The sequence below is a fragment of the Ahaetulla prasina genome, chromosome 4 (assembly GCF_028640845.1).
Source record: "Ahaetulla prasina isolate Xishuangbanna chromosome 4, ASM2864084v1, whole genome shotgun sequence".
Taxonomy (NCBI): domain Eukaryota; kingdom Metazoa; phylum Chordata; class Lepidosauria; order Squamata; family Colubridae; genus Ahaetulla; species Ahaetulla prasina.
In genome coordinates, this window is record NC_080542.1 from 124,873,310 (window position 1) to 124,893,815 (window position 20,506).

The window sequence follows — 20,506 nt, forward strand, 5'->3', positions numbered from 1 at the left end:
TCACTTCATGAAACCAACAAATCTCAATATAAATAAAAACAAATTGAGAATGTCAATGTAGACATTCAGTACTGCAAATACATATTCATCTGGATTCAGTCGGTAATGATGCCTCTTTCCCAGCATTAGTTGTGTGTCGACCAACAAGTACTTTTAAAAAAACAAGAAAAAAAAATGCAGTTATTGTCTTTATGTTACTAAATCTTTGTCTCTGAAAGTACAATTTATTTTAAAAGCAATTATCTAGCATAACAGTTTGCATAATTAACTGTTTTTATCCCCTTAACCCTCGAAGGTCTAGTTAAGTGATTTTAATATTTTAATATGGTAAAGCTCTCTATTAATAAAAACAATCCTTTTTTGTGGTAATTATTGTTAGAATTTCTAATGCAATGATATCATCTTAAAGTTTGTATTCAGAATATAAACTCATTAGAAACTAAGCAAAACAGATGGCCATAAATTTGATGACCTAATTCAGATAATCATTTAAGTCATTTTTTACAGAAATAAGCTGTAATGAGTTTCAGTCTTGCACAGAGCTGTTTGCCTCTCACTCTATGTGGTATAGATTAAATCTGTAGCTAATTTAAATTAAAGACTTACTATGCCAAAAAGAAGTGTTCCAATACCAGAATAAAATACTTCATTCAACTGCAAAATAAGAATTTAAAATTAAAATTAAGCAGGAACAAAAGTAATTAGGGTTCCTTAAAAACATACTAGTATCCATATGATCCACACGCTGGAATACTTTGGTACTCTCCATTCCCTACAAGTCAAATATTTTCCTTCGATTAAAGATTTGCCATAGATTGAAATTGAAGCTTCTTGTCTAAGAGTTGTACTACTTTTACTTTCAAAATGAACAGAACCAGTGATCTATGTCTGCTCTGCAAACTCATGTTGTGATAGTTCAGGGGGGAAAAACAAGTTGTTTTGACAGTGTCAGTTAAATGAGGACCCTATTGAAATGGTGTAATGGTAATGGAGAAGTGGGTAGCTCCATGGCTAATATGCTGAGCTTGTTGATTGAAAGGGCGGCAGTTCAGCGATTCAAATCCCTAGTGTTTCATAATGGGGTGAGCTCCCATTACTTGTCCCAGCTTCTGCCAACCTAGCAGTTCGAAAGCACATAAAAAATGCAAGTAGAAAAATAGGGACCACCTTTGGTGGGAAGGTAACAGCGTTCCGTGCACCTTTGGTGTTTAGTCATGCTGGCCACATGACCACAGAGACATCTTCAGAGAGCGCTGGCTCTTCAGCTTTGAAACAGAGATGAGCAGTGCCCCATAGAGTTGGGAACGACTAGCACTTTTGTGCGAGGGGAAGCTTTACCTTTACCTTTATGGTATGATGGTTAATGTACCATCCCTACTTGATGGTTTGGTATTCTTCAGATGTTTCCACCCTTCTTCATTGGTATGCTTTGTAAAGCTAAAACAGCAGAATGTTTCACTAAATTGAGCTTCATTCCAGGTCATAATCCACAAAACCTCTTCAGAATATGGTGGTGACACTCTTCATCTGTTATATCTACCCTTTTGGGAATTATCAGTTAATCTACCATGATGGGTCTCCTCATCCAAATAATTAGGTTATATGAAGTTGCATGCTAGCTGGGCCCCTTCCTAGCTCACTTTTTGCATGTGGGCACTTCATACATTTATTCCAAAAATATGCCATATTGGGGTCACCTTTCTATCTATTTTATATAGAGTATTGCTTCTCAAGTTCTTTCTTTTTGCTAGAAAGTAGCATTAAACTATTTTTGGCATTATACTTTTACCTGCTTAGCATTTCTTGTTTTTTGCCCCCGTATACGTTTATCTTTTGTTGGTTAAGTATCTGCATATGTTGTCAGTAAAAATTCCACATATAAAAGTTAAATGCTATAGTTCTAATGAAACTATACTAGTCTTCCAGACAAAACAACTCATCAAATTTTGCCTCCAATTCCATTGAAAAGGCAGTGCCATATAACCTGTACTATCAGGAGACTCCACATGATTGTGCTCAGCTGAATTTGGAAGACCAAAGGCTGATTTCGCAGAATTAAAAGTATTTGCAACCATAATTAATGTATAAAAGCTAAAATGATTATAGTTGTATTTTTCCTTAGCCTTTAACAGCTTATGAAGTTAAGAGTAAAATAGGTAAAAGAAAAAAGTTGTGAGAAAAAAATATAAGTACTTCACTTACTTGTGATTGCAGGAAGATACTAAGAACTCCAGTAATTGTCAATGAAAACAACAAGACTAGCAATATTCCAGATGTGATGGTAAGTTGCCACTGAAGAGAAGCAACAATGGAATCAACACATTTTTGTCATCTCACAAATATTAAGATCTAGAATATATGAATAATACGATGCATACAAGTAAAAATTCTAAATAATACATACATGGAGTCCCTACCAAACTTAGTATCCCTGTTAAATATTTATTTCTTAAATTTATATGTCAGTCAACACAAAATTAAAACAGAACATTGCACATGGGATGATGGATCATTCCCCTCATGAAGAACCAGGTCTCATCTTGTTGTAAAAGGCAAATTCCAGGGAAAAATGAGGAACTCAAGGCAGCTCCATTAAGAGTGGTGCCCAAAACCACAGCAGACTGAAGAGCAGATGAGTGGATTGGAGAAAAATAGGACTTTCCACAAGTGCACCAGACAGTTGCTACTCATAAGGAGCATGTCCTCAGTGGAGTTAAAGCTCTTCCGAATCTCTCAAAGCTCTAAACCGACCAGAGACAGGCTCCTTGTTGGGTCCAGTGATGGTTTCATGAGGAAGAAGGGTCAGTATCACTGCCTCAGAGATTAATTCATCCGTATTTGGATCCAATTACATGTTTCTCAGAAAGCTTTCAGTAGCCAGGAACGACACAGAACTAAAACACAGATGGCTGAACTGACATCCCCATTAGATCCCATCCACTGCTTTGGGACCAACAATAGCTAAACAGCTTTAATAAAAATCTTCTGTGCCATTTTATATCTTGGATGTTTTCCAGCAAAGATTTCCTGTATATGATAAAAGTATATTTAATTAAAAGCTTAGTTTCCAGATAAAGCAGCAGAAAACACAGGTTTTTTTTCAGCTAAATAGTTTGCATATAGCTTAGAAATACTGTTGAAAACTAATTTGGAGAGATAGAGAAGAAAATTGTGGCTCTTAACATTGGAAAGAAAGATTTCCTTTCCCTATAGTTCCATTACGTAGTCTTTCATTTGATTCAACTCTCAGAGTTTAGAGTTAATTTTAATGCTAATAAATATACTTCAGAAAAAGATGAATCCAAAAATTTTCTATTGGAATTATTTTTAAATTTTTATGTTTGGTATTTTTCAAAACATAGACAAATAACAATATGTTTGTGGGCCTCACTTAATGACACTTATTCAACAACTTTTTGAACATACTAGTTTTTATTGTTCTAATTGCAATCTTTAATAAAATTATTATAAAAATGTAGATTAGTGCTGTTTATTTTTATTGCTTTTAAAATAATAACAGGCAAAGGAAAAACAAAAAAACAAAAAACAAAGGTAACAAAGGTATAAACGTTACTTAAAAATTATATAATGATGCTTAGAAAGTATGTTAAGAAAATACAATAGAAAAAAATGACATTACAATGATTGACAGTACATAATTACAATTCTATATATAATTATCTAATGCAAACATTATGTGTGTATGTGTATATGTATGTGTATATGTATGTGTGTGTATATATATACCCCCACTAGCAGTTAAAAGGAAGAAACAGCTGCGATCACACATTGCTCCCAGAAGCACGAAGCTGAAGCCTGAAGATGACGAATGAGACTTCGTCGAAACGTCGCCAAGACACTTCCAATCTTACACGGGAGAAAACCCGAACAACCAAAGACCTATATATATATATATATATATATATACATATACATACATATGTGTATGGGTGTATTTCTAATATGCTTACATAATTAATAACTATCAACATTTTAACCTATATTTTTAATAAATGAGACCATTTTATTATACTTATCCATACAAATTCTAGGTTATAGGCAAACAGCTCATAAGTAGCAACTATAATCAGGTTTCCAATCCATTGAATAAACAGGGCTATACATTTGTCTTTCTAATGCTGCAATATCATTCTTCTAGCTACAATAAAGGCACCAAGAATCTATTTGCGTTACCTAGTGGTCAAATTCCATGTGCTGGGAATGTGATTCAAGAAGATGTTATTCTTTAAAAATGTTAACTTTTGTTACATATTCACATTTATATATTCCACTACTTCCTCCCAAAACTTAGTAAGTATAGGACATTGTAAAACATGTGTTTTTAAGGAAGCATTAGCCAACAAAATGCTACTTCTAGAGAACCCTTTCCAAAGAGCTTTAATATATAAACATAACTGTGTCCAATGCATTATAAAGATTATTTTTGTTGTATAAGTTATAGTTTAAAGCCAATAAACAGCAGTTGACATTCCTGCTATAGAAATTAAGACAATATAGGAAACTATTCACTTCACTTTTAGACATTTCTAAAATTCTGTTTTTACTTTGTCATTATGGGGTACTGAGTGTAGATTAATGAGAAAATTATTAATTTTAACAACCGTAGAATCAGGCTGCAATATAACAAAATTGACAATAATGAAAGGAGTCTGAATACTTTCTCAATGCGTTGTAGTTCAAGAGATAGAACATATCTGATTTTTAATTATGATTTAATTGTTCAGATCTCGAATGGTTCTATAGGATATTTAAACAGTGACTGCTTACTTTTTTCTGAAGAGCAAAAAAATAGAGTCCCAATGTCACTAATGAAGTAGAACCAACAGTCCACATCAAGGTATCTGCATCAAAGAAGCTAAAACCCAAGAACACATAAATATTTCTGTGACATCTATAATCACATCAACACAATGCAATGTATTCAATTTATTTATTAACAACTTACGCATCAATGGATCCAAGCCATGTACCCATGAGGATTGTCTAAAAATAAAAATAATTTATTACAACATTATTCATGTATTCATATTAGTATTAGTATTATCGTACATGATATTAGTATTAACGTACATACTTAGTACATATCGTACTAATATCGTACATATTAGTATTATCGTACATAATAACTTTTTTGTATTTGTTCCTGATGATTCTTTTCAGTTCAGAAAAAAACTATAATTCATTCTACCATATATAATTTTTACATATAATTCTCAGACAAAAAAAACCCTACATACAACAGTATTTGATAGAACAGACTGTATTGATACGTTTTGTAAAATTATGGTATACTGTATTAAAATAATTTAGATGAGAGAATAGAAAGGGAGCTCATGAATGTGCAGATAGAAGAAAAAGGCAATGTTTTAAAAAAATCTTGACAGACATGAACACTGGGTCCTATCCAACAAAATAATAATAATAGTAACAACAGAGTTGGAAGGGACCTTGGAGGCCTTCTAGTCCAACCCCCTGCCCAGGCAGGAAGCCCTACACCATCTCAGTCAGATGGCTATCCAACATTTTCTTAAAAATTTCCAGTGTTGGAGCATTCACAACTTCTGCAGGCAAGTCGTTCCACTTATTAATTGTTCTAACTGTCGGGAAATTTCTCCTTAGTTCTAAGTTGCTTCTTTCCTTGATCAGTTTCCACCCATTGCTTCTTGTTCTACCTTCAGGTGCTTTGGAAAACAGCCCGACTCCCTCTTCTTTGTGGCAACCCCTGAGATATTGGAACACTGCTATTATGTCTCCCCTAGTCCTTCTTTTTATTAAACTAGACATGCCCAGTTCCTGCAACCGTTCTTCATATGTTTTAGCCTCCAGTCCCCTAATCATATTTATTGCTCTTCTCTGCACTCTTTCTAGAATCTCAGCATCTTTTTTACATCACGGCGACCAAAATTGAATGCAGTATTCCAAGTATGGCCTTACCAAAATGAAGTTCAGTGGTGAGAAAAGTAAAGTAACTTAGGCAAGAAAAACCAAAAGCACAGATATAGTATAACGCTGCTGGCTCAACAACAATAATTGTGAGAAGGATCTAGAAATCCTACTGAATAACCATATAAGTATGAGCTGGCACAGTGTGCTGCAGTTGCCAAAAAAAAACAACGCAGTCCTAGGCTGCATTAACAGAGAGATAATATCAAGATCAGGTGAAGTATAATACTGCTATATACTGTTTTGGTAAGACACACTTGAAATACTGCATCCAATTTTGGTCACCACAGTACAAAACAACCTGTTGAGACTCTAGAAAGAATGTAAAGAGCAAAAAGAATGATTGAGGTGGCAGGCTAAAACATACATTGAACAGTTGTAAACTAAGTAGGCCTTTTCTAATGAAGAGAAAGAGTAGGAATGACATGATAGCAGTCTTCCAATATTTGAGGGCCTGTCAATCTATTTCCCAGAGCACCTGCCAACAGGACAAGAAGTAATGAAAGCTTATCAAAGAGAGTTCCAACCTAGAACTAGGGAGAAATTTCCTGAGAATCAGAGCAATTAATCAGTGGAACAGCTTGTCTCCAGAAGTTATGGCTCCATCCTTGGAGATTTTTAAGAAGAGGTGGACAGTCATTTGTCCAGAATGGTACACTCAGGGGTTGGACTATATGACTTCCAAGGTTCCTTCTAACTCTGTTATTCTGCTATTATTCACTTGAAAAAATGCAAATGACAAGGAATCAAGTAACTATTGTATGTTTCAGGTGCATTCCTAAATTTATAAAATACAGTTACCTCTGTGCACCATTAATCTCTTCACCAGGGAGAGCGGGAAGACCCGTTGCAGGGATGTGCCGAGGAGTTTAACGGTTATCTATACGATAAAATCGTTCAGCTTCGAGACGGTCTGGACCAAAATTACGGCGATTCAGACGGGGCATCTGAGGGCGGTCTTGGTGATATTGTCTGGGATGAGTTTGACCCTGTGGCTCCCGAGGACATGGACAGGTTGTTGGGCAGGTTGAATGCCACCACGTGTTTACTGGACCCGTGCCCCTCCTGGTTGGTGCTGGCCACTCGGGAGGTGACACGAGGCTGGCTCCAGGCGATTACGAGTGCTTCTTTGTTGGAGGGAGTCTTTCCGGCCGCCTTGAAAGAGGTGGTGGTGAGGCCCCTCCTCAAGAAGCCCTCCCTGGACCCGGCTGTTTTAGGTAATTATCATCCGGTCTCCAACCTTCGCTTTGTGGCGAAGGTTATAGAGAGTATGGTGGCATATCAGTTTTCCCTTCACCTGGATGAAACTGTCTATCTAGACCCGTTCCAGTCCGGTTTCCGGCCCGGTTACAGCACTGAGACAGCTTTGGTCGCATTGGTGGATGATCTCTGGAGGGCCAGTGACAGGGGGTGTTCCTCTGCCCTGGTCCTATTAGACCTCTCAGCGGCTTTCGATACCATCGACCATGGTATCCTGCTGCGCCGGTTGGAGGGATTGGGAGTGGGAGGCACCGTTTATCGGTGGTTCTCCTCCTATCTCTCCGATCGGTCGCAGACGGTGTTGACAGGAGGGCAGAGGTCGGCTCCGAGGCGCCTCATGTGTGGGGTGCCGCAGGGGTCGATTCTCTCACCCCTTCTGTTCAACATCTATATGAAGCCGCTGGGTGAGATCATCAGTGGTTTCGGTGTGAGGTACCAGCTGTACGCTGATGACACCCAGCTGTACTTTTCCACACCGGACCACCCCAATGAAGCTATCGAAGTGCTGTCCCGGTGTTTGGAAGCCGTACGGGTCTGGATGGGGAGAAACAGGCTCAGGCTCAATCCCTCCAAGACAGAGTGGCTGTGGATGCCGGCATCCCGGTACAGTCAGCTGAGTCCATGGCTGACTGTTGGGGGCGAGTCATTGGCCCCGATGGAGAGGGTGCGCAACTTGGGTGTCCTCCTGGATGAACGGCTGTCTTTTGAAGATCACTTGATGGCCGTCTCCAGGAGAGCTTTCCACCAGGTTTGCCTGGTGCGCCAGTTGCGCCCCTTTCTAGACCGGGATGCCTTATGCACAGTCACTCACGCACTCGTGACGTCTCGTCTGGATTACTGCAATGCTCTCTACATGGGGCTCCCCTTGAGGGGCATCCGGAGGCTCCAGTTAGTTCAGAATGCGGCTGCGCGGGTGATAGAGGGAGCCCCTCGTGGCTCCCGTGTGACACCTATCCTGCGCAGACTGCACTGGCTACCTGTGGCCTTCCGGGTGCGCTTCAAGGTTTTGGTGACAATCTTTAAAGCGCTCCATGGCATAGGGCCGGGTTACTTACGGGACCGCCTGCTGCTACCGAGTACCTCTCACCGACCCGTCCGCTCTCACAGAGAGGGACTCCTCAGGGTGCCGTCGGCTAGGCAGTGCCGTCTGGCGACACCCAGGGGAAGGGCCTTCTCTGTGGGGGCTCCCACCCTCTGGAACGAACTCCCTCCAGGACTTCGTCAACTTTCGGACCTCCGAACCTTTCGTCGCGAGCTCAAAACACACCTATTTATTTGCGCGGGGCTGGGTTAGTTTTTAAATTTATTGGTTTTAATGGGGTTCTTAGTATTTATATTGTTTTTTATCAATCTGGCTATTGAATAAGTTTTTTATGTCTGATTTTAAATTGTATTTATATGTTTGTTTTTAATTGCCTGTGAACCGCCCTGAGTCCCTAGGGAGATAGGGCGGTATATAAATCTGAAAAATAAATAAATAAATAATAAATAATAAACAAAAATAATTTGAACTGACTTGTGATCTATCAGTAATGAAGATCTGATTCTGGGGTAGTTAATTACGGTAAGTATCTAACAAAAGTACTCAGGTCAGGATGACCTAATATAATTTACAACATGCTACAGTAAAAATCAACAATGACAGAAAATTAATTTTTAACTGATTCAGTTTGACAACTTTGATTAATGTTCTCATGCTATTTATGCCAACACACTGCATATTCATAATTGCTATTATACGCAATATGGGGATGAAACAGCATTTTCCCAAAACTTATTTTGGGGATGGAAATAGCTGTAGTATAGGAAGTACAAACTTTTGTTGTTTTGAACTTTATATGAATTAGATTAGCTTTCTCTATCCTGATGCTCCATTAGCCAAGCTGGCTGGGACCTGGGGCAATATTGGCAGAAATTCTGGTCCAGCACATTTCAGTCTGGAATGGAAAATATCACAGTAGACAGTTCTGTTTTCATTTTTACTGTCGAAGTAGAGTGGTGCATTATTCAAATTCTAAAGTATTGAGAGCCTAGATGCAGCAAAAGGTAGCAATGACATATATAATAAACTGATATTAAAATATAATTAATATATGATACAGAGCATTACCTTCAAGAGATACTTACAAATAATGCCAATAAAATGATATTCAAAGGAAATTTTCTTCGGGCTTGATCACAGCATGCTACACCAATAATCATTAGCAAGATTGCTGGTCTAAAATCAGACAAAACCATCTTAGAGTTTTAAATGCCCTGTTATCTTACAACTGATATTATAATTTTAAAAATTAACATTCAATAAATAATTACAGATAAAACCACATTTACATTTAATAATTCAATAAAATCTCTTTAAAGGAAAACAATATAAACTGAATAGATCTTTACACTTCTTTAAAAGAAATAGTGATGAAACTTAAGATATTACAGCAAACACACAATTTCTCAAAAAGCAAACATCAGTTCCAAATTTCACTCTAACCATATTGGGTTAATAATTGATGCAGGTCTCCTATAAATAGAGGTGCTTCTCTCAGTGGAAATTTAAAAGGGCAATTTTCAAACTCACACATACGGCTCCAATGACTTGCACTGAGCCTCAAGAGTAGATTTGGGGGAACATGAAAATTTGACAGATGAGTAGAATCACTTATTTTCCATTTTGGTTAGAAGACTAGCATCCATTTTTAAAATCTCAATAGGACAGAGATTCTATTGAGTTATGGTATTAGAACTTTGTCGTGATTATTATAAGAATATTTCTGTATCCATAACTCAACTAAAAGACTAATTTACTTCTGCACCTAATTGACCTTGGCTAATTTTTGAGGCTAAGCAGGACTGACTACAGGCATAGAATTTTGGTGAATGGCTTCTATAATTAGAGCTGTAGATTAGACTAGAAGTAAAAAATACATTTGGAAAAAAATGGCAAATCACTTCCATATTGCCATCAATAAAATAGTGTGGGTAGAATCTCCTGACACTGAATTAACTCAAGATGACTTTACCTTGCAGTCCAGTTTACTGAGCATACCATGTCTATTAATTATTTTCATAATAATCAAATTATTATTATTTTCATATTAAATGCCAATGTAAATTAGCTAGAGCGTGAAACAGAAACCAGAGTACTAATAAAGTAAATCTGAAGATGTCATCTTCTCAATTCTATTAATATATATAGTTTTACCAGACAGAATTTTATAGGTTCCTAATTGGACCATTGGTTTAGGATACTTGATTAGCATTTATAGCCAAGATAACTAATTACATTAAAAAGATACGCAAAAGGAACAAATAATATAAATTTTTGTTTAAAATATATTCAATGAAATTTTAAACAGGTGATCATTGTATATCAAACATACAGTGTAATTGCTTAATATTAAATATCAAATATTTCTCAACCTAGAGACTGCAGATAAAATTGGTACTACAAGTAGTTGGTTTGCTTGTTCCGGGGAATTGGATTTTTTATAGTTTTCTAAGAAACAGTACATATTTACTAAGGAGCAGATTTTAATAATTGACAATTGCATATATAATACTTACAAGAGAGAATAGCAAAACCATGGACGTCTGCGAACCCATATTTTAAGGAACTTCCTAGACCAAAAAAATTCAAATATGGTTGCAGAAATACAGAAAGAATACAATGAAAATAGTAATTTATTCAATTAATTTTAAAATATTTCCATCTCACCTTTCTCTATTCAGTAGAGTTCATAACAATATTAAAAATAATGAGATTCAAAACCCAATAAAATGTAGAAAGCATGATGAATGTTAATGAACAGGAGCTTAATATACAGAAAACATTTTACAATTATTATATTTTAGAATAATTTATACAGGAGAAATTACTTCTTTTTTAAAAAAATCACCTTTGTGTCAGTGAAAGGTGGTATATATGTAATGTTCTTCTTACTTTTCCTGTAACAGTAGCCCTGTAAGATCAGTTGGACATTTTTACCCATCCAAAGAAACCAGCTGCCAAGTATTTGTTTAGTAGCAGAGCATAATTTTTTCACCAGAGAGAGAAGAAAAACTGTCAATTATAAATCTGTAAATCCATTACATATATTTAAATGGCGCTTAAATGGTGTTTACTGTAATATAATATAATATAACAACAGAGTTGGAAGGGACCTTGGAGGCCTTCTAGTCCAACCCCCTGCCCAGGCAGGAAACCCTACACCATCTCAGTCAGATGGTTATCCAACATTTTCTTAAAAATTTCCAGTGTTGGAGCATTCACAACTTCTGCAGGCAAGTCGTTCCACTTATTAATTGTTCTAACTGTCGGGAAATTTCTCCTTAGTTCTAAGTTGCTTCTTTCCTTGATCAGTTTCCACCCATTGCTTCTTGTTCTACCTTCAGGTGCTTTGGAGAACAGCCCGACTCCCTCTTCTTTGTGGCAACCCCTGAGATATTGGAACACTGCTATCATGTCTCCCCTAGTCCTTCTTTTCATTAAACTAGACATACCCAGTTCCTGCAATAGTACAGCTGAACATTTTTCTGCATTTAAAATTGTATTTCAAATCAAAATTTGACATAATTTTTGGGTAATTTACAGGCGCAACACTGAAGGGTTTTAAGAAGAGATTGGACAACATTTGTCTGACATATTATAGGGTTTCCTACTTGAGCAGGAGTTGGACTAGAAGACCTCCAAGATGCCTTCTGTTAGATTCGGGCAATAACGAGGCAGGAGACCAGGATAGTGACAACAGCTCTTTACTATATGGTGAACCCAGCAACCCGGGCTGGGAAAATCCTCTCTTTATATACAGTTTAGCCAGAGGCTTCATCCAATCAGCAACGTGCTTTTTCCCGCTCAGTTTTCCCTCCACAATTCTTAAAGATACATTACACTCCTTCCCTCCCAGAGAACACTTTACTAATATTTACATAAAATTAACATCTTATTTGTCAACGTAATCACGCAAGTAGACTGGGCGTCTCCTGACTCTTTCGGACCTGCGCAATGCATTTTCTGGGAGTGAGTCGAGCTGACCGGAGGGACTGTTAGTTCCTCTCAGCTCCTCCTCTAGCCATCCGGCCCTGGATTATTCTTGAGTCGCCTGCTGTTTTCAGGAGGAACCGGTTGGCGTCGCTGGACCTCCTGGAACTCAGATAAGTCCTGCGTTTGCCCGGGTTTGAGTCAGCTGTGGATTTATGCATTGAATAGTCAGGGTCTGTTTCGTCTGATTCTGCTTTACCGGTTATGCGTTTCCTTATTTGATCTATGTGGCGTTTCCATACCCGGCCATCCTCTATCTCTACTAGATATGATTTTGGTCCTGTTATTCCTAGGATTTTTCCTGCTAACCAGGTCGGGCCCTCGCTGTAGTTGTGTGCCCACACTAGGTCGCCTACTGCCATCTCTCTTGTTTTACCGTGTGCCCCTTTGTAACCGTCTGGTGTGTAGTTTGGGTTTAAACGGTCTAGTGGGCACCTAAGCTTCCGACCCATTAATAGCTCGGCCGGGCTGCGGCCAGTTATTACACAGGGGGTTCTGTGTTGGACTGCTAGATATGTATCAACTTTTGTTTGCCAATCGCCTGGCCTGATTCTGGACAATGCTTCCTTTGCGCTCCGAACAAAACGTTCTGCAAGGCCGTTCGTCGCAGGGTGGAAAGGCGCCGAGAGGACATGTCGGATGCCCTCCTCTGCCAAGTACCCCTCAAACTGGGTTGCCGTGAATTGCGGGCTGTTATCGGAGACTAAAGTGTCGGGCAACCCGTGGGTTACAAATAGGTGCCGTAGGACTGAAATCACGGCATCGGCTGTCATGGATCTCATGAGAATGATTTCCAGCCATTTGGAGTAGGCATCGACTACTACCAGAAAGGTTTGGCCGTGGAAGGGGCCGGCAAAATCGATATGGGTCCTAGACCAGGGGCCCTGGGGTCTCTCCCATTCCCGAATCGGGGCCGTTGGGGGTAGCGGTCTGGACTCCTGGCAGGCCTGGCATTTCCCTACCCTTTCAGCAATTTCCGAGTCCATTAATGGCCACCACACATAGCTTCTCGCTAGACCCTTCATTCTCACGATCCCTGGGTGACCTTCATGAAGGAGATCCAATACCTTTTTCCTCAATTTCTCCGGGATCACCACTCGATCCCCCCATAGCAGGCACCCCCCTTGAGCCGAGAGTTCCCACGTTTTTACAAACTCTTTAAAACGCCGCCCGCGCAGCGGGCCAACCTCTTTGTACCCAACCAATTACAGTTCTTATTGTAATGTCCTTATCTGACCGAGCCACCTCTTTGGATGTGACTGGGCCAGAGTCCAAAGAGTCAATTAGCAGAACTGGTATCCCGGAGTGGGGTCTTGATAGTCTCTGGTAACGGGCATCTGCTCAGGGCGTCTGCATGCCCTAATTCCTTTCCTGGCCGGTGTAGTAATTTGTAAGAATACGCTGCCAGGAAGATAGTCCATCGGGTCAGTCTTGGCGAAAGTGCCACGGGCATTGGGCGGTCGCCTGCCAACAGTCCTAACAAAGGTCTATGGTCCGTGATGATTTCAAAATCACGACCAAATACATATTCATGGAATTTCTTTACTCCGGAGACTATAGCCAAGGCTTCCTTATCAAGCTGGCTATAATTCCTTTCAGTTGATGACATGGTTCGGGAGTAATATGCAATAGGGGCTTCTGTGCCATTTGGTAACCTGTGGCTGAGCACAGCCCCCACCCCATAGGGAGATGCATCGCAGCTTAACACTAATGGCAGCGTGCCATTGTATTGGATAAGGAGGCTATCACTCGATAGGAGATTCTTTACCCCTTCGAATGCCCTAGCTTCTGCCTTTCCCCAAGACCATGCAGCCGTCTTTGCTAGTAATTTATGCAGCGGCTCGGCTACTGTTGCCTTATTCCTTAAGAATACCGCGTAGAAGTTGACCAGACCTAAGAATGCCTGTAATTCCGTTTTGGTCTTTGGAACCGGGGCCTTCCTGATGGCCCGTACCTTGCTCTCAGTGGGGTGAATCCTTCCTGTCTATCCGTAGCCCAGGAATTCCACAGACTCAACCCCGATCTGGCATTTGTTCAGTTTAACCGTGAGACCGGCAGACCGGAAAATGCCCAAAACTTTTCGCAGCCTTACCCCTAATTCCTCTAGATTCTCAGCGGATACCAGTACATCGTCAAAGTATGGTACCACCCCGGTAGGCCTTGCAATAGCCGCTCCATTAGGTTCTGAAATAACCCTGGAGCCACACTAACCCCAAACTGTAACAGGGTACACTTAAAAGCCCCTCTGTGAGTCACAATTGTCTGCGCTTCGGCTGTGCTGCTATCTACGGGCAGCTGTTGATAGGCTTGGGCCAAGTCTAGCTTGGCAAAAACTTGCCCTTGCCCCATTGAGTGCAGTAAGTGCTGTACCACCGGGACGGGGTAAGCACTCTTTTGCAACGCTTTGTTAAGCGTTGCCTTGTAGTCAGCGCAAATCCGGACCGACCCGTCCGGTTTGATTGGGGTGACTATAGGGGTCTCCCACTTAGCATGGTCAACTGGCACTAGAATTCCCTGGTTTACTAGCTTGTCCAGTTCCCGGTCAATCCTGGGCTTTAGGGCGAACGGGACCCTCCTAGCCTTTAGACGGATAGGGGCAACTTGGGGGTCTAAGTTAAAAGAAATAGGGGTCCCCGTGTACTTGCCCAGGCAGTCTCTGAAAACGTCCCCAAATTCCTTCACGAGTGCGTCTTTGAGGTTGACTTTGTTTCTGAAGACTCCAGTCACTCCCATGCCCAATGCTCGGAACCAATCCAGTCCCAACAAGCTTGGCAGGGTCCCATCGACTATGGTGATGGGCAGAGTTTTCTTGTAGTGTCCATACTCGACGTGGACGGACGTTACCCCTCGAACAGGGATGCGATTCCCTTGGTAGTCTTGTACCTTTAATTTCTGTGGTTGCAGCTTGCGCTTTGCGATGGCGGGTAAGGCTCTCACGAGATTGTCCCAGGACATGATCGTGATCGATGAGCCGGTGTCCACCTCCAATCGGCACGGCACCCCCTCAATCTTTGCCTTTGTAAAGATTTTTTTCTCTAGGCGTGTTGATGCGTGACCCACTCTCACGACAGTCTGATTCAACTTCGCGCCTTTTTTAAACTGACCACTCGCGGGCCGCTTCGCCGTTCCCGCGCTCTGATTGGCCGGTTTGAATTTTTGGCGGGAAGGTTGGGGTGCTCAACAGGCCTGTGCTATGTGCCCCTTCCTTTCGCACCGCCGACACACCGCATCCTTAAATTTGCATTGTTGTCGTTGGTGTTGCCCTCCGCAACTCGCGCAGTCACCCCGGTCTTCTTTCTCCGGCCTCCCGGTGTGGAAAACTCCTTCCTCTTCCTCACCGTCCGACTCGGCCTGGATTTCCTCGTTGTGGACCGGGGTTGATTTCGCACCAGCCGTTGGTGCGATCGGCTTCTGTAGGGTTTCCGCCGCTTGGGTAGACATCTCGTGAGCCCTGGCTTCGTCCAAGGCGTTTGCCAGCGTTAGGTTGCTTTTAGACAGCAGCCGCCTCCGCAAACGGATGTCCCTGACCCCGCGGATGAGTTGCTCCAGCAGTGCCTCATCCAAGTCTCGATACTCGCAATGTTTTGAGGCTTTCCTCAGGGCGGCCATGTATGTGCTGATGGACTCGCCCTCTTGCTGCCTGCGCTCCCCGAATTTGAACCGTTGCACATACTTGGACGGCGTTGGTGCATAATGGGCTTTCAATAAAGTCTGCAGAGTTTGCCACGGTACCGACTGTACCGGCGTTGGCTCCGCCAGGATTCTGCGGTGTCGAAAACTTCTGGACCGCAGTGGCTCAGGAAATACGCTCGTTTCCTGTTGTCTGAAACTCCTTGAAGTTCGTCACTCGAGGAAACACTCGAAACGAGCCATGTATGACCCCCATTTTTCCTTGGCTGGGTCGAATGGCGCTGGCGGTGTGTAGCCGGACATCGCTGCTTTCCGCCCCTTGTTTGCTGGGTTCGCGTCTTCCTGGTGAGTTCAGCTCTTTTCCTGGCGCTCTTAGCCTCGAGATCCCACCTTCGTCGCCAGTGTTAGATTCGGGCAATAACGAGGCAGGAGACCAGGATAGTGACAACAGCTCTTTACTATATGGTGAACCCAGCAACCCGGGCTGGGAAAATCCTCTCTTTATATACAGTTTAGCCAGAGGCTTCATCCAATCAGCAACGTGCTTTTTCCCGCTCAGTTTTCCCTCCACAATTCTTAAAGATACATTACACCTTCCAACTCTGTTATTCTATTATTCTAGCCAAAATGTATTTCTTACCTTTGTGGAATAAGCTATTTAGCACATAATTCTCTATATAACCTGAATAATAGACCTTATGCCCCAGATGTAATTTAACCACACAGAACATAGTGGAAAGATGGGGTACAGGAGACACTTTCTCCATCCCCCTAATATTCAAATCCTAGAAACATGGAAGTTCTATCATGAATAACTTGTTGGTCACTTTGGTTCATTGGCTATTTGGAACAACTGAAGACTGAAACAAAATACACCTTCTGCAATATCATAAATAACATCAAAAATATACACAATCCTTAACCGTTCAAGATACAAGACATGCTGATGTGACCAGATCTATCCATGTGGTAGATCTCCTGCACACATCAAGTGGTAGACATATTTGGCTGCACACATCAAGTGGTTTTTCAATGGTGTGCAGTATTTAGTAATTCATATGAAATGGAATGAGCCGAGTATTATATTGCATTATTATTGGAACCAGTTGCTGCTGAACACGGGGACCCAGTACAGTCATTGTCCCAAGATATCCTGATAGCACCTAGTTGGTGACAGTTGCAATAAAGTACACTTACCAGTAGATGAACATACATATTATACCAACAGTGTAACCCAGTTGAAATGCCAACATGAGATATAATTTCCAAAGAAAGCCTAAGGAAACAGAAAAATAATTTCAGATTATATGTTTAAAACAAATCAGGCAATCAAGTTTTGTTTGGAAGTTAAAAGATATCCAGAAAGCAAAAATGGCACCATTTTAATAAATCCATGAATTATTCAATTCATCAAATATGTAAGATTAGAAATGTAAATAAGAACATCTTATGTTCCCCGGCTTATTTCTCTCAAATGTAATATAACTCAGTTGCTTTTTCAGACATTGAACAAATATGTGTTCAACAACTTTCTTAGTTGAAGACCAAAAGAGTTTCTGACATTGTATTCTTCCTGATTATCAGCTCTTTAGTCCTGTTAATCAGCTAGGGGACAGCAAACAGGTATAACTCACTGAGATGCATATGAGGAATATATTGTTAAACCTGTAATTTCCATTGACAATACAGAAAAAAAAATCCTTTGATTTTTTTTTACTTATTTGATTACAGGTAGTCCTCGACTTATGACCACAATTGAACCCAAAGTTTATGTTGCTAAGTGAGACATTTAACTGAATTTTGCCCCGTTTTATGACCATTTTTGTTATAGCTGTTAAATCAGTAACAGGATTGTTAAATTAATCTAGCTTCCCCATTGTTTTTGCTTGTCAGGTCACAAAAGGTGACCAGACGATGCCGGGACACTGCAACCACCATAAATATAAACCAGTTGCCAAGTATCTGAATTTTGACCACGTGATCACAATCAATGCCACAATGGTTGTGAAAAATAGTCATAAGTCACTTTTTTCAGTGCCGTTGTCATAGTTCCATGACATGTTTTGTCTAGCGGATTAAGGCACCACATTCCAATCCTTTCTAACTCCCAAGAATGGCAACTCCATCCCAAGAATGGCAACTAAGAAACAAAGCGAAAATAAACATGGCTTCATCCAAAGTTGTTTTGAAGTTGACAGCAGTTGCAACTTCAAACAGTGAGTAAACGAACAGCTGTAAATCTAGGACTACCTGTATTTTTTTCTGCATAAAGAAATTGACTAATGCTGAGAACAATCAACAGCATTTCCTGAATTCAAAATAAAATGTATCTTCTTTATTTTGGATTATATTCTTTCTTGAAAATGTTTTGTAAATGAAGAAATAATGTTGATGGGATATGAATGGATTAGTCTTTGCTGCCAAACAACATTACAGCTGGCAGTGGAAGTGAAAGAGACATTAAAATTTCATTCTAGTGAAATTCCACAGGTGGATATCAGATATCAGTAAAGAAAATACTTTCTGTACTTCGTTGATCAATTGCCTGTATACCACATAGCAAAGCATGTATCACAAAGAATGAGTTTGGAAATTTTTAAGAAAATGTTGGATAACCATCTGACTGAGATGGTGTAGGGTTTCCTGCCTGGGCAGGGGGTTGGACTAGAAGGCCTCCAAGGTCCCTTCCAACTCTGATGTTATGTTATGTTATGTTAAGTTATTAGGATTGCCAGATATTAGTGAATTCATTTTCTGATACTGAAAAAAATAACTGAAAAAGGAGTAGCAGTGGAAACAATGAAATCAAAGTTTGCATAGTGTAAGTGTCAAGAAATCAGACCTGTCAAAAGTACAAAAACATCTCTACTCTTCTCTAATGTCTGTAGAGTCATCCAGGTCCCAAAGGTGCTTTTTTCAAAAGGCAACTGGACTTTCTTGTTTTTTCTTTGAAAACGTTTCACTTCTCATCCAAGAAGCTTCTTCAGCTCTGACAGGATTACTGAGGAATGGAAGGATTTCTATTCCTTGCAGATAGCTGGTCATCTGCACCCTTTTAGAGGGTTGCTGAAGCACTTGGAGATTTATCTGTGTCCTCAGGATCACCTGAGGGTTGCAAATGGTTCCTGTAGTCTGCAATTTTTCCTCTGGAAATCCATCCCTACTCCCACACCATTCAAAGGATGTATAGCCTTTGAAATTGTATAACTAAAAATCTATTTAGTTACACTTTGAGTTATACAATTTGGGATGAACACCCTTGGAATGGATTTCCAGAAGTGCATTACTCAGGTGACCCTGAGGACATAGATAAACCTCCAAGTGCTTCAACGACCCTCTAAAAGGATGCAAAATATCACCTGTCTGCAAAGAATAAAAATCCTTCCATTCCCCACTATCCTGTCAGAGCTGAAGAAGTTTCTTGAATAAGAAGCAAAATGTCTTCAAAGAAAAAACAAGTCCAGTTGCCTCCTAAAAAAGCCTTGGGATATTCTCTAATGTGTGTGCAAGTGGGAAGGGAATGGCTTTCTAGATTTTCTATTTCCTGAAGTTCTTCCCCTTCCCCTTCTTGCTGCAGTTCTCTGTTCACTTCTTATCACTAGGTAAGCAAGTAAGCAGAAACGAACAGTAGTTTTAAACTTAAAGTAGATTCCACTTGGATATTAAGGAAGTATTGTGGGTGGGACAAATATTTTGAATTTTAAGTTTCAAATTCAAAATATCTCTTTTTAATTTTGATAGCAATTTTGAATAGTTCAAATGCAGAACAGATTTAGATTTGAAATTGGATTATTTCAAATTCAGAATGGTTCAAATTCCTGCTACTTCATGAACTTAAATATGACTCTTTGGAGCCAAATGCATCCAATTCAATGTATATCCATTATCTCTGAATAATCTTTGTTATTGTAGGTTAGACTACTTACAATAAATATTACAAAATCTTGGATAAAGTTTACCAAAATAAATTCTATTCCTGGGGAGCTGAAGCTAAGGAGAAGAAATAAAAAGGTTTTTATCTTCAACCTGAAGTAATATACATTCTATGACCAATGACAATGCGATGAGAACCATCAACAGCTTTACTCTACCAGTTCTTTCCAACATGTTCTAAACCAGGGGTCTCCAATCTTGGCAACTTTAAGACTTGTGGACTTCAACTCCCAGAATACCTCAGCCAGCAAAGCTGGCTGAGGAATTCTGGGAGTTGAAGTTCACAAGTCTTAAAGTTGTCAAGGTTGAAGATCCCTGTTCTAAACTTGCCAGAGATTGTTGCCACTTACTTCTGCGAATGGCTCTGTCTGCAAATGGACCTGCATCTTCAATAACATTTACCATTTGTTGGCGTCTTCTGTGCGATTGTCCATGTCTTGGATGTCTGTCATATGATGGAGAAGATCTTGTTCTTCTTACTTTTGATGGAACTCTTTCAAATTTTGATGAAGCCTCTCGAGCAATTATTTTCTCCTTACTTTGTGGTAATATATCTTGCTTTGCAAATTGCTTCACTGGACTTGGGACTTCTGGGGAATCACCACCAGGATGCTGGTATTTCATGTATGCTATATCTCCACAAAAACTTGCTGGTATGTTATTTTCCATCTTGGATAATTCCATTCC

General features: G+C 40.1%; 1 protein-coding gene across 1 annotated transcript; it reads right to left on the reverse strand.

Moving 5' to 3' along the window:
* LOC131198268 (protein lifeguard 1-like) lies at nt 1-20,506 on the reverse strand. Its single transcript, XM_058182757.1, has 9 exons — nt 20,170-20,506; nt 17,084-17,162; nt 10,783-10,836; nt 9,352-9,442; nt 4,967-5,004; nt 4,789-4,876; nt 2,203-2,292; nt 607-654; nt 1-150 (listed from the first exon to the last, which is right to left on the reverse strand). Exons 1-9 carry the CDS (start codon nt 20,501-20,503, stop codon nt 1-3), a joined length of 972 nt encoding a protein of 323 aa, XP_058038740.1. The 5' UTR covers nt 20,504-20,506.